The sequence below is a fragment of the Calliphora vicina genome, chromosome 1 (assembly GCF_958450345.1).
Source record: "Calliphora vicina chromosome 1, idCalVici1.1, whole genome shotgun sequence".
Classification (NCBI taxonomy): domain Eukaryota; kingdom Metazoa; phylum Arthropoda; class Insecta; order Diptera; family Calliphoridae; genus Calliphora; species Calliphora vicina.
Genome location: NC_088780.1, coordinates 36,650,989 through 36,665,477, shown reverse-complemented (window position 1 = coordinate 36,665,477; position 14,489 = coordinate 36,650,989). Strand labels below are relative to the sequence as shown.

General features: G+C 31.3%; 1 protein-coding gene across 2 annotated transcripts in view; it reads left to right on the top strand.

Moving 5' to 3' along the window:
- The window catches only part of LOC135957872 (uncharacterized), a 301,876-nt gene that overhangs the window by 276,333 nt on the left and 11,054 nt on the right, over positions 1-14,489 (top strand). Inside the window, exons 8-14 of one of the 2 annotated variants that reach the window (XM_065508702.1) lie at positions 5,661-5,921; positions 5,988-6,178; positions 11,743-12,093; positions 12,158-12,252; positions 12,314-12,536; positions 12,613-12,704; positions 12,778-13,526. In XM_065508702.1, the coding sequence (XP_065364774.1) occupies positions 5,661-5,921; positions 5,988-6,178; positions 11,743-12,093; positions 12,158-12,252; positions 12,314-12,536; positions 12,613-12,704; positions 12,778-13,526 (1,962 nt within the window). Of the gene's footprint in view, positions 1-5,660; positions 5,922-5,987; positions 6,179-11,742; positions 12,094-12,157; positions 12,253-12,301; positions 12,537-12,612; positions 12,705-12,777; positions 13,527-14,489 lie in introns of both variants that reach the window. The other variant, XM_065508691.1, reaches the window with a different exon arrangement.

The following is a 14,489-nucleotide window of genomic DNA, read 5'->3' as shown; positions in this document are numbered from 1 at the left end:
AAATATGTAGTATGGTATAGAAAATAGTTAGCAGGTGATTACCTCTAACTACACTGAAATGAACAATAGATTTTGTAGTTGTTTTACGATCTCTATTACCACAAGAGAGATTTGAAATCTGGTCTTGAATTTGGCTACGAATGTAAGAAAAATTCGAGAGTTCTACAGTTTAAACATTTATTTTGTAGTTTACTTTTTTGGGAGTAATTCGTACAAACTGGTTTTATACGAATTGTTGATATAATTCTCATACAGTTTGTTTTATTATACCCTTCAATGTAGAAATTACAAATGGAATATACCCTTGATATTCCATTTGTAGTTTCTACATTTTGTGCGATCCCACAAAGTATATATATTTTGGATCGTTATAGATAGCAGAGTCGATACAGCCATGTCCGTCTGTCCGTATGACCGTCCGTCCTTATGTATGTTGAAATCAACTTTCCGTAGCCCCCAAATAATTTCCATACATCAATATATCCGCTGTAGATCCGGTTTGGTTGCTATTTAAATCGAAAAAATCGGCCCACAAATAGCTGAGGCATAAGGATAAAACTAGGACAACCTAGATTTTTTTTTTACATATTTTTTATCTACATACATATATCTGGATTACTAAGTCATTAATATAGGTAATATGGATATCTAATGAAAAAAAGCCTAAAAAGGAAATTTTTGAAACGAAAATTTAAAAAACAAAATTGAATTTTTTTTCTTTTGACTTCTTTGGACCAGCTATTGACAATTTCATTGTAATCAAAAAAAGGTCAATTGAACCCCTGCTTAGGGGTTCCTATTGATACAAATACAATTTTCTGAAAGCTTGGTTTACACTTCGCCAGTTTAATTTGTAATTGAACCCACTGTGTATCGTTTTGTATGTTTTTTATACTAATTTATATGAAAAACTTGCTTGAGGTTGTGAAAATTTTTAGATCGTGGTTTTTGGGTGATTCGAAAAAAGTTTATAAAATTTTGTAAATATCTACTTATATTCAATATTCAAGAAATGCACTTGTTACTCTTCACAGCTTTGCCTGTTTACAGCAAAGTGCATTAAAAAGGTCAACATTTTAGCATAGAAAGAAAATGCTATCAGATATTAAAAAGGACTATTCCGTCTGCTCTCTTATTTTCTAAAGTAAGTGCATACTTAGAGGAACCTACAACTACAACATATTGCCACAGAGGTCGTAGTTATTGTTGTTGACAACGTTGCTACTGATGCTGATAATGTTGTTGTTTCTGTTGATGTTTTTTTTTTGTTTTTTTAGAGGGCAATGTTATTTTGCTTTTGACATTTTTGTTATTGTTTGTTATTTTGTTTTTTCCACATTTTCATTTTCATTCTCATGGACATGAACATGACTTTTTTTTTTGCAGGCACTGTGATTTACGTGTTTTCTTTTCTTTACTTAACATTTGTTGTAGCAGTAGTTTTGTTTTGTAACAACGAGAGGTTGAATTGCAGTAATTACATACATAGATACATATGTATATTGAAGTATGTATGGGTATCTGTGAGTTGCAGTGGGTATCTGTGAGTTGTATGTTTTTGAATGTGCTTTCGTTTGTATTTGAAAGTCAAGGTTTTTGATCCTTGTAAAAATAGTTTACATTGTTAAATATTTTATTCATTTAGAGAATTTATTTTGAAAAAAAAAAATAAAGATGTTTTTCACTTTTAATTTAGTTATTTACTGCAAGGTTACTAGAGGTTGTAATTGAGGTTGTTAGTTGTTGTCGTTTTCATATGGAAACTGCATTTCCAAACTGATTTTAATTGCATAAAATAAAGGGTTTTTTATAAAAACATTAAATAAAAGAACATTTTGCTTAATAATTAATGCAATGCAAACTATGAAATTATTAAATTTGAATACAAAAGTGATGAAAAGAAAAAATGTCGATTGAAAAAATTTATTTTTCAACCTTTACTCTTCAAAATTTGATTATATTTGTTATTAATATTTTGCATGTCCATAAATACAGCATTTAAAGTTCTTAAAAATTTTGAAATACGCTTTAGATTGTTTTATATTTCTAGTAGATACGGGGTTAGGTTCCATGGGCAGCAACTTGTCAAGCAACTGATCCCATTGTAATGTTTAGATGCATGTAAAATACCTAAAATAAAACTGTTAATAACATTAGAACTGTTTATCATTTTTGATCTCATATTAAATGAGTGGTATATTTTATTTTAGGAATTTGTTAGAAAAAGGACATTTAGTATGATTAGGGTCCTTTGAGGAATATTAAAGGGTATTTTTATAAGCCTGATAGAACTTACTAAAGGGTTAACTGTCAAATGAGAGCAGTATCTCACTTTTTGATGTCTATGATCAGTATACTTTGGCAAATCATCATAAAATATAACACGTAAGAGTGCTATATTCGGCTGTGCCGATGTTACCCTTCACCAAATTATACTTCAAAACAAAAATGTCAAATAGTTTTAAGTAAACAAATTTTTTTTTCCAAAGTTGGTTTTTAATTATTTAAAATTTTTTTTTTGAATTTTTATTTTTTTTTAAATTTTAATTCTTTTTTTTTAAATTTGAAAAAAAAAATAGTTTTGTTTTTTTTTTTGAAAAAAAAAATTCGGATTAAAAAATATTTTTCCGATGTTGACCCATTGTAGGTCCAACTTACTATGGTCTTATGTACGTCGTTGCAAAGGTCTTTGATATATTTATCATTAGATATCCATATTGTCTACATTAATGTCTGCGTAATCCAGATATAGGTCAAAAATCGAGGTTGTCCTGTTTTTTTCCTCATATCTCAACCAATTGTGGACCGATTTTGCTGATTTTAAATAGGAAACTGGAAAGTATGTCTAACAGAATTATTGAAGATTTGGATTTTGTGGAAGTAGAATTTTACCAAATGTTGACCACATATAGAATCAGTTATGTAGATTCTTAGTAATACAAAAGTAATATGCTTATAGACTATTGTTTTATTAAGGGGACGATATAGTCTTTCAAAGTTGAATGATTTTCAGTGTTCAAAAAAACAGACCATTTTTAGGTGATTTGGTACGCTTTCAGATACAGTATCTCGAAAACTAGATAACGGAATGTCATTCATTTTGATTCTGTCGATATATCAATTAATTTAGAAAAGAATAAAGATAAAAGTTGTGTAGTTTGCTTTGTATTTTTCCAGGTAAATCGAAATTTATCAACTATCCATATTTTCAATATTTCTCAACTTCGATGGAAAATAAAAAAAGCTATAAATTTCTATATTTGCCATATTTTCGAAATAAATACTTTGCTTATTTCTTTTCCTAATGCAAAAATTTCCAGCTGCCGGTCCTTGCCCCATTTTATGCTAGAGGTGCAATTTAATTAGGGAAAACTTAACAATTATTTTTTAATGAAATTTAACACTTCTTTAGATTTTTTATTGAAAATGGAAAATTAAAAACAAATTTTGAAATTTGTAATCAGGAATCCCGCAATTCGCAAAAAAGTATTGAAAAATTCCAAAAATGGGATATTTTCGTTTTTTGGCTATACTATCCATACCAAGGGCGGGGTTATCGGAACCCTTTACAAAATAATTAAGAACATATTGGGCCATCTAAAATCGGTTACTATATTTTGATATCGACTATCCGATTTGAGAATTTTTGCCCTAAAGTTGAATTTTATATAAAAAATTGGCGTTTTTGATTGGACCTGGTCACCTCGGTTTCAAAAATTAAAAATTTTTTCCTTTAAAATATTTTATGTAAAGTTAGCTTTTCAAAATGTACAAATGTATTATAAATCCTTTTAGAAATTTTTTAAATAACTTAAAAAGAATAAAAGTACTTTTATCCCAAAAAAATAGCCTTTTTATTTTTTTTTAAATTCAAATGCATGTAACTTTGGATTTACATAGTTACGATTTTTAAACAATTCTTTCTTTATTTGATATATACATCTGTATTTAAGCCTATAAAAGAAAAATGGAGAAAATCAGGAAATATTTGGAACCGCGATCATCAAAAAACTGGAGTAGGGTGGGTAAAAAATTTTGAAAATTTAATTTTCAAATGCAAATATCTCCTAAGCTATAACAGATTATTGATAGCTACGACAAGGTTTAATGCAGTGCTCGATGAGGCGATTCTATAATTTTTTTTTTGTATTTTTTTTTAAATCCGAACACAAACGAAGAAGTAGGATCATTTTTAATATTGAGCATACCGGAGGTGTCCTACTTTGGGGACACCTAGCCCAGCTCCAGGTGGGTCCAGATTCAAAACTTAAACTCGACAACACTTCCCCTTTGCGCATCTGAAATTTCATTCCAATCGGACTAAGGGTTTAGAAGTTACAGATTTATTTCCATCTTTTTTTCTCATACCACTGTGCGACGTTTATAAGTTGCGCATATCGATGACTGATTTTAAAAGTAAATTTGGATAATTTGGCAGCGTTTGTTCAAGGGTTTGACCATTCATGATGATTTGCCACAGTATACTTATCATAAATGTCAAAAGTGACATTTATGTCAGTTCGTTTGACAGTTAGCCCTTTTAACATCTATAAAAGCCAAACCAATGCGATTTTAAATTTTTGAGAAACTTAAAATTTTGTATGTTTATAGGGAATCTGCTGGATAAAGTCCGAAAAATTTAATTTTCTTCCAGAACAAAATTTTATTTTTTTTTTTACAAAAAATCCTTTCCTCTATATTGTTCAAAGAATTTATACTGAAGTTTCTATATGTCCTCAAATACTCTTAATATTATTTCGTTTCTTGTTTCTTAACTATTTCTTCTATGTACTTGTCTTAATTATTTCAACTTTCCTTTCACTTTCTTTAAATCTTCAAAGTGAATTTTCTAAAAAAAATATTTCTTAAAAATTATTTCTCCATAAAAGAGCTCATCAAAGAAACAATGCTGTTAAATTAATTGTAATTTAAAATACAATTAAAACTTAAACCTATAAATAAGACAAAAAAATTACTGAAAAAAAAACTTCAGTGCAAAACAAAAAAAAAAAAAAATCTAAAACAATATTGAAATCAATCAATCATTTAACTATAAATTCACACAAAACTCGCATTAACACATTTTCTGCAAAAAGAAAAGACAAAGAAATTTTATTAAAAATTACATACGAAATTTGAAAATCTTCACACCATAACAAGTACAAAATAATTCAATCAGTTTCAAAAAAACAAACAAACAAACAACATAAAAAATGACACATAATCGTGAAAATTTACGTTTAAGTTTGCACGATTTGCAACAGACCACAACAGCACCCATTAATACATCATCCAGTACATCTAGTGTATCGCAATCTATGTCAGTGATAGCAAATCAGGCCATTACCACTGTGGCCAATAAATTTAACAAAGGTGGTGGTGGTGTTGGAGCATATCAAAATGATAAATGTGAGAGATTAAAAAAAATGACATCGATAACATGCTCAGATTCTGAAGATGATTCCGAGAGGCGGATTCAATTGGATGTTGGTGTTGGAACGAATAAATGGAATGTTGGGGGTTATGAAGGTGTAAGTTTGTATAGATATCCCAAGAAGAAAAAACAAGAGAAATTGTTGCTTTATTATTATTTCTTAATTTAATTACTCTTTAACATTTTTTTATATTTAAAATAATGTTTTCGAATTTTTTTTTCCCAGGACACCCGCACTCACATAGTCCAAGAAATATTCCGCAATGAACAGTCTTATGTCGAGTCTCTGCAAACCATGGTCAATCGTTATTTAAAGGTTTTAAAAGCTCCGGAACATACTGGCGTTATTGAGGTTCGCACCGTGGACGAGATTTTCTTTATGGTTCCCGATATTTTGGAAATACATGAGAAATTTTTGTCCGAACTGCGCAATCGTTTGGATAATTGGGATACCCAGCAGAAAGTGGGTGATGCTTTTATGGAAACGGTAGGTGTTCTCTAGTTAATTCTTTTTATTTCTTTTTTAAAAAATATTGTTTTTACCGGTTTTCAGTTTTCCAAACTTGAAGTTTTGGAGGTTTATACTTCATTTGTAAATAACTGCAGTCGTGCCAAGAATGCCATACGAAACACCAAACATCAGAGGCCTGCATTTGCTAAATTCTTGGAAACCACAGCTCGAGAACATAAAGGAAAGTTGACATTGGATTATTTGTTGATTAAACCAGTACAAAAGTTTCCAAAGTAAGTTATAAGGTTTTATGTGATTGATTGTAAGTTTTTTGATTACATCTATGTGAAATCAGCTTTAGGTCTATCTTAGTACTGGGTCATATAAATAGAAAAGCTTCTGTCCAAAACTTTAGATAATATTAAACGTTTTTACCTTTTAAAAACGGTGGTTTATTTATTTTAAATAAACCGTATTCTTTTAATTGGAAATAAAGGCGATCTTAACTCTCTTCGCTCTCATTTGGTTTGATGAAAATGCAGCATATGATGTCAAAGTGTCATTAATTAGAAGACTTTGTCTATCTGATAAAAAAAATGTAATTGTAATGATGACAAACGTACATCAATGTGATGTTATTTTTATTTGTATACTTTATTTTACAATTTACTCCTTTCGCTCTCATTTTTTTTGATGTTGATGGTAAATGTGATGATTGAATGTCATCAATAAGAATGCAAATAAATGTACATCAATACGATGTCACTTATGCATGTTTTAAAAATGTGTCTATAAACAAAAATAATGGTTAAAACAATAAAATTTTTACTAAAACACACATTACAAACATTTTAACTTTATTTAGTTTTATTTTTGTTCAGAAATTACCTGTTAACAATATACAAAATGTGTCATCAAATTGATGTCACTGAAATCATTGCATAGATGACACACGAAATATGACAAAATTTTATGATGACGTTCGTCATTGTGTTGATGTCTCTTTTCGATTCATTGATGCCATTTGTCATAACATTGATGTGAAAATTCTGATGATAGGGCATCATCAATATGAAGATGCATTTTTCTATAAGTGTAAAGTTGATGTTAATTTCAACAGCTGACTGACTGCAGCTTGCTGTTACTAATTTTATACACAGTGTCATTTTCTAGAAGTTTCATGTATTATCTAACGGACAAAATTATAGTTTTCTCCCAAACATTTCGAATAAATACTATGTGAAGACTGGGGGAGGACTTACGTCTGAAGTTGAATTAGCCTTCGGGAAATGTGTGTTAATTATTTAAAATGAACTAGTCCCGTGACACGTGAAAAGTGGACATAACTTCACAGGTCCAATTCTGGCAAAAAGTTGATAATTTATCAATTTAGTTTGAACAAATCTGGTAAAAATGTAAAGAAATTTTTATTTTTAATTTTTTTAAATTTAATTTTTTTTTAAATTTGAAAAAAAAATGTTTGGGTTTTTAAATTGTTTTTTGAAATATCTATCATTAGATATCCATATTGTCTATATTAATGACTTAGTAATCCAGATATAGGTCAAAAATAGTTCAAAAATCGAGGTTGTCCTGGTTTTTTCCTCATATCTCAGCCATTTGTGGACCGATTTTGCTGATTTTAAATAGGAAACTTCTCGAAAGCATATCTGACAGAATTATTAAAGATTTGGATCCCGAAGATATCTTGGGTGTTCGGAAAATTGATTTCAACAGACAGACAAATGAACAGCAGAATCGACTCCGCTATCTATAAGGATTCAGAATATATATACTTTATAGGGTCGGAAAATTATATTGTGGAAATTACAAACGGAATGACAAACTTATATATACCTTTCTCACGAAGGTGAAGGGTATAAAAACAGGATAATTAGTTTAGTGACCTATCACAAAGTGTCTAAAAGTTTCCCTTGTCCTTGAAGTACCCTGTAACGAATCCTTCCTTGTACAGACCAGTAATAGGAACATGTCAAAAAAAAAAGAAACAGCTTCTAAGTAATCGTCAGTATATTAATTGAGGAATATGGGAAAAATACTGGGAAATACACCACATTCTGATACTGCCACAAATTCTAATGCTTTCTATCAAATGTCAACAGTACATATTTTCAATAGAATTGGTTTTTACTTTTCAAGAATATTCAGTACCTTTTGATTTCATCTTGCTGATATTCGTTAAAATGTTATAAAAATCACGGTGAAAATTGTATAAGATTCAATAATATTAAAGAGAGATCAGTTATCGACCTCATGAGATACCTGGGTATAGTATAGTTAAAATCCAGGTTGAAGAGTTTCTCTCTTCACCTTTAGGTGAATATAATCTAGTCCAAATACCTTAAGTATGTACAAAATTTAATTGATGATGTGACTATGATAGCTACGGCCAAATAATTCAATATATTATCTTAAGGATTGGAGATACGGTTACACCTAGTCAAATCAAGCCTGGTACTATTAATTAGACTATATATTAATCCCCAGATCAATGTAGTAATCCTCTCGGTATCCTGTTGCTATTGATTAAGCAATATAAGAATAAGCTCTCATTATTCGGTAATGCCAAATATATATCGTTTATTTTTCAATATATCTGAATATACAATGTAGAGCTCCAAAAGTAGAAACTGCATTACTTATGTTGCTGGAAATATTACATTGACAATAATAGGGAAATTAATCATATTTTGGGTACATTCCTCAGTAACTGGCTAAACATCTCATTTATTAAACCAATATTATTATAAGATACTGTGTTTGGTAAAGGGAGATGGATACTCTTCCTCCAAGCAGAAGGAAGTGCCAATAAAAAAAAGGGCAAATAAAAAAATAAATGGCAATAGATGCCAATAAACTATGATTAAAACATAGTTTATTGGCATCTATTGCCATTTTGCTAAACGATTATATTTTTTTAAGTCATCGTTTATGATTTTTTGCAAAACTTTGCCGTCAGGGTGCTCTGGTTAGATAAATATATTAATTTGAAAATATTGTAAAAATCACTTTTACTTTAGTGTTTATTGTTCATCGAATTCAGTGTTACTTTGATATTTCGGTTGTTTGGTCAGAAAATTTAGTCAAAAATATTCGATTTCAAAAAAATGTATACGAAACAAAAATTTTGATCATAGATATTTTTAAAGCCAACAGCCACGGTGGTTAGTAAACTAACCACTTCAATCCACAAAAAACCTTGGAATGGAGTGGTGTTTTCATGTTTTGATTAATTTTTTCTTACTTTTTATAATAAACTAACCTTGATTAACCTTCGCTTTACCAATACCCACCCAGTGACCACTTCGTTTTTATTGGTTTAATATTTTTTTTAATTTTGTTTCGATTTAACTAAAATTTATACTCACTGAAAAAATTTTAGAGTTCTATACAATTTAACAGAAATATTTTAAACTATTTATAAGATTTTTTCGATTTTTTAAAATTTCGTTCGTCGCATATATTTATAGAAGTGCAGTACCACCCGGGTAAACCATGTACATAAAAAACCTTTGGTAAAGCGAAGGTTAAAGTATTAGCTATGAAAGCTGGAAGACTCTTGAGGACATAGCGAGATATTCCACGGTAGCTGATCATAGGAACATTGAAACTAATTGTCTGGCTGATTGTCATAGTTCAGAACAGCTGTTACATCTGCATACATCTTCATTGAAGACATTGCAAATAAAAGTTGGGAAAGAAGCCGACTTGTATCAAAATAAGAAAATTCTGGCACAATATTAGTGGATAGAGAATGAAAATGGCTGTAAATCTATCAAGAGTCCATTTTCGGAATATAAGCGGTAATAATCTGCTTTGAGTTTGTTAAGGATTCAACATCTGCAAATTCTTTGCCAAGTACAAAACTATCAGCACTTAAAGATGCATTAGCATTAGCTAGTATTTATCTTTTGAGACAACTAATTTACAATAGTCTGTGAAATTTAATTTTAAGAGAAACTCTGTGGTATGAAGAACAATTCATGGATTTCGAATGTCATTTATTCTTGACTGAAACTTCTCTGTGCCAAACAATTTAATTGTGATTTTGATATCTGTTTTTTACCGATCATACTACTACTGAAAAAGTAATTGTGTTATACCTTGGTTTGAAGAGCATTTAGTAATGTCATTATGAACTTCCTATTAAGGACATATACTGGTTCAATGCATATAATATCCAAGTACCTATAGTAGCTAAATCAGTGCTAGAATTGTGAATTTAAGGAATCTGCGCTCGTAATATGAGAAACGCTTCGAATGTTTTCGAGACAAGTGAGATCGATGTGTATGATTGTCATTGGTTCGAGTTTTATGATGTTTGAATATCTTTATCACTCGGTCCATGTGGCTTTGGGATTAACCAAACTTATTCCAATACATACATTGACCTTGGGTTGTGCAAATTTTTTTGTTCGTTGAAAGCTATTATCTACAGGGTCTTTCGAAACATTTTTATACTTTCGATTGCTCTCAGATGGAATTTATCTGAATTAGTTCCTGAATTTGTCTTTCGTTTAATAGTAAAATTTCCATAGCATTCCAGATCGGACCACAGCTTTTTTCATATCATAGGATTTAGTTCTTTAATAGATTAAGCCACATCTTCGGACTATTTATATAGCCGGTGACATCACGATTCAGTTATGCTATATTGAGTTTGTTATCTTTATTACTGTGAATGTCATCGCAGATTTCAATTAGTCATGTTGATTTTTGTGCGAAGACCAGCCTCTTCAATAAATCCCATATTGAAATAAGTAAGAAAGTATGGTCGGTCAAGCCCGACCATATAATACCCTACACTAAGTAAATGAGCAAAAACATTTTTCTTCTAAAATATCAATAATTTATATTCGTGAGTAATTTTCGGAAGTGGGCCTTTTATGGGAGCTATGACCAATTATGGACCGATCACCATGAAATTATGTCGTGTGATTCATGTCTACATGAAAGTTATTTATGTTGAATTTTGTGTGTATACCAACATTTTTAAGAGATTTATGCACGTTAAAGTGATTTTCGGAAGCGGGTCTATATGGGAGCTATGACTAATTATGGAGCGATCGTAACAAAATTTGGTGACATGAATTTTGTATATATAAAACTTATTTGAAGCAAAATTTGTATAGATACTTATATAAATTAAATATTTATGACCGATAAAGTCCAATTTCGGGAGGACATTGTATGGGGGCTAGGTGAAATAATGGACCGATTTCAGCCAGTTTCAATAGGCTTGATTCTTGGGCCGAAAAGATAATGTACCAAATTTTATCGAAATATCTTCAAAATTGCGACCTGTACTTTGCGCACAAGGACAGCCATCCAGACGGAGGGACGGACATCGTTTAATAGACTTAGAAAGTGATTCTAAGTTGATCCGTATACTTTAAGGTGGGTGTTAGACCAATATTTTTGGGCGTTACAAATATCTGCACCACTATGGTGGTGTATGGTATCATAAGCTTAACTTATCTGCATAGTTGCTTTCTACCTCCACTAAATAGCTCACAGGCTTGTCAAAATTCTTTTTGTAAGAGTTGTCTCACATATAATTGATGCAATTATTAGTCTGTAAATAGGATCTCTTATGATAAAAGCTTTGATAGTCGGATTAATATCCAAATATATTATCAATATAATAAGTTTGGATTTGCTATATTTTATATGTATATACATTTATCCGTATGATGACTATTATACAAAACATCTGGCAAATTATGTGAACAAGTTGAAGAAAAATTAGATTTTCAATATTTAGCTTGAAATTATAAACAAATTTATGCTCTCATTAATAGAAGTCTTTATTAAATATATCTTTAAAATCTTTCAGTTACGAGTTACTATTTCAAAGACTTATCAAGCACACCGATCACGATCATCCTGATCAGAAACACCTACAAGATGTCTTAAAGCTTGTGCACGACATTCTAGTGCACATCAATTGCAAAGAGCGTGAAATACTCGAAAATGGTCAAAGAGAGGCAACACTCAGAGAGTTGGAGGGAGTGATTGAGGGCATAACAGATCTCATAGCGCCAGATCGACAATTTTTACTATTCGATTTGGTAACAATGCCTTCGGGTCAGGGGGCCCGCAAAGAAAGAGGTTTCTTTCTCTTCAACGATTTATTGGTGTTGACGAGCATTAAGAAACGCAGTGGTACCATACGAAAACCCAATACGTAAGTATTTTTTTAAAATAATTTAAACAATTTGTATTATTTGTAATTATAATTATTGTTATAGTACCATCTGCCCGGGTACAGTTGCCTCAACATTGGATACAAATAAATATAAATTTCTAACCAAGATTTCTTTAGATTGTTTGGAAATTGTAAAGAGTAAGTTAAGCTTTATAATAGTGTTTGGAGGGTAAATAAATATTTGTAGAATTTCTTCCAGCAAAAGATGAAAATCTTAAACGCATAATGACTGAAATCGAAAATTTGGCCGAAGATTGCAATAAATTGCAACAGATCACTGACATAACCGCCTCTCTTAAATATCCTCATCAGTATTTGGAAGATGTTATCAGAGAATTGCATCGTGATGTACAGCGCCAACTGTCGGAGAGACAAACGAATGATGCTCAATTGAATATGCTCGAATTAGCTGTGAACTCACCGTAAGTTAAAGTTTCTAAAGCGAAATTTAAATTAATTGTCATAAATATTAATATGAATTAAACATTTTATTTGCAGAAATGGTACTCAGAAATTATCCATAGTTTTTAGTAAGTCTGAAAAGAGAACCCAATGGGAGGAAACATTTAACGAAGCCAAACAAAAATTAGGTAATTAATAAATCCCTTAATATATAAAATAAACTGTTTTTTTCATTAAGAAATTATTGTATTTTCTTTCCAGCCGCCACCTTAGAAAAACATCCTATACCTGAATTTTTAACCTCCATACCCATACGTAAAACTAGAGCTGGTCTCCAATTCACCTGTGCCGCCGCCACTTTAAGTGAAAAACGTGATGTCTGGGTTTGCAACAGTGACGGCTATGTGGGTCAAGTGTGCATTATGTCTTTACATCCCGAACCGAATGTGACCAGTTGTAATGGTGTCTGTAATGCTCGTATTCTCTGCGTTGCTTCTGTACCTGCTTATAATGCTCATAAAGCTTCCATCAAATCCAACTCCTCCAACGAAGAACACTCCTCGTCGTTGTCGTCATTGCAACAGCAGCGTTCCTCATTACCCCCCAATAGTTATACTCAACAGTTGTTAGATTATCGTAAGAGCATTTCACCCAACTATTCCACACCCAATTCGGCCATTGGTACGCCCGAAAAGAAACGAAGTGATAAGACGCTAGCCAAAGCTACGGCTTTAGCTGCGGCTGCAGAAACAGCATCAACGGCTACAGCAGTGTCTGGCAATAGTAGTGATATTCAATTAGATTTAAATTTAAGTTCGAGCGACGAAGAGGCTGATCCCAATGCTGTGGCTGCTGGTTTGGGTAGTGGCGCGTCTATGTCGGCCGGTTCTATTGGGGCGCCATGTGAACGTGTTCCAAGTCCTGCGCCTTCAACACACACTACTGGCTCAACGTCTACAGCCTCGACGGCGATTGTTGGCAGTAGTGGAACTCTATATCATGGTCATCAGGTGAGTTTTAAAAAAATTTTAGTTAAATAATTGTGTTGTACTGGTTTAATTCACATGGATGTTAATCCAAGTGGCTATAGTAGCTAACGCAATGGTGTGAATTTAAGAAATTTATTCTCTTAACGATCTGCTAACATGTGATGGATCAGCGTGAAAGAGAAACTCGTCGAATGTCTTGTCTTCTGGAGAAGTAAGATGATGAATAATGTTGATGTTTGAATAACTTGAGCTTTGGATATAAATAGGCTCTACACTTCCAATTTTAAATCCGTTAAAGTTGTCTCTCCAACATGCTTTAGCATCAGCTTGGATTTACCGTTCACCAGGATTAACCAAACTAATTCCAATATTTGCATTGATCGCGAACTCTTCTAGTATTGTTTTCGTGAAAATCTACTATTTGATGGGCAGTTCGAAATTAATTTTTATTTTCGAATGCTGCACAGTGGTTTAGAAACTTTTTTTTGGAAATAATTCGGTGTCTTGGGAACTATTGGAGATATTGTTACGAAATTTTATAATGTTTGAGCTGAGGTGCTTTCGAGTTGATTTGCATTTGTTCAGCTACCTAGCGCTAATGGGGACCAGTGCGTATCCTCTCAAAGTTGGTCACATCGGGTCTCAAATTTTAAAAAAAAATCTCCAAAAATCCATGAATATAGAGTAGGTTATCTCTATTAGTTGAAGAGATATTCAGCTTTATTGATTTATTTTTTTTAATTTTGGTCGATCTTTTTATGGTTTTTTAGATAAGGCGGACCTATGTAGGGTCGAAATTTATTTTCAAAATATCAGCTATATTCGCGATAAAATTCTAAATAGTTATCTCCTCCCTATAAAAAGTTATACGCATCCAAATTTGGAACTTGTAGAAAGTTCCGTATTTTTTACGTTTTTTTCCAAAAAAGCCCATATATTTTTTCTTTTGTAGAAAAAAATTTTCTTCGAGACTATATAAAATTT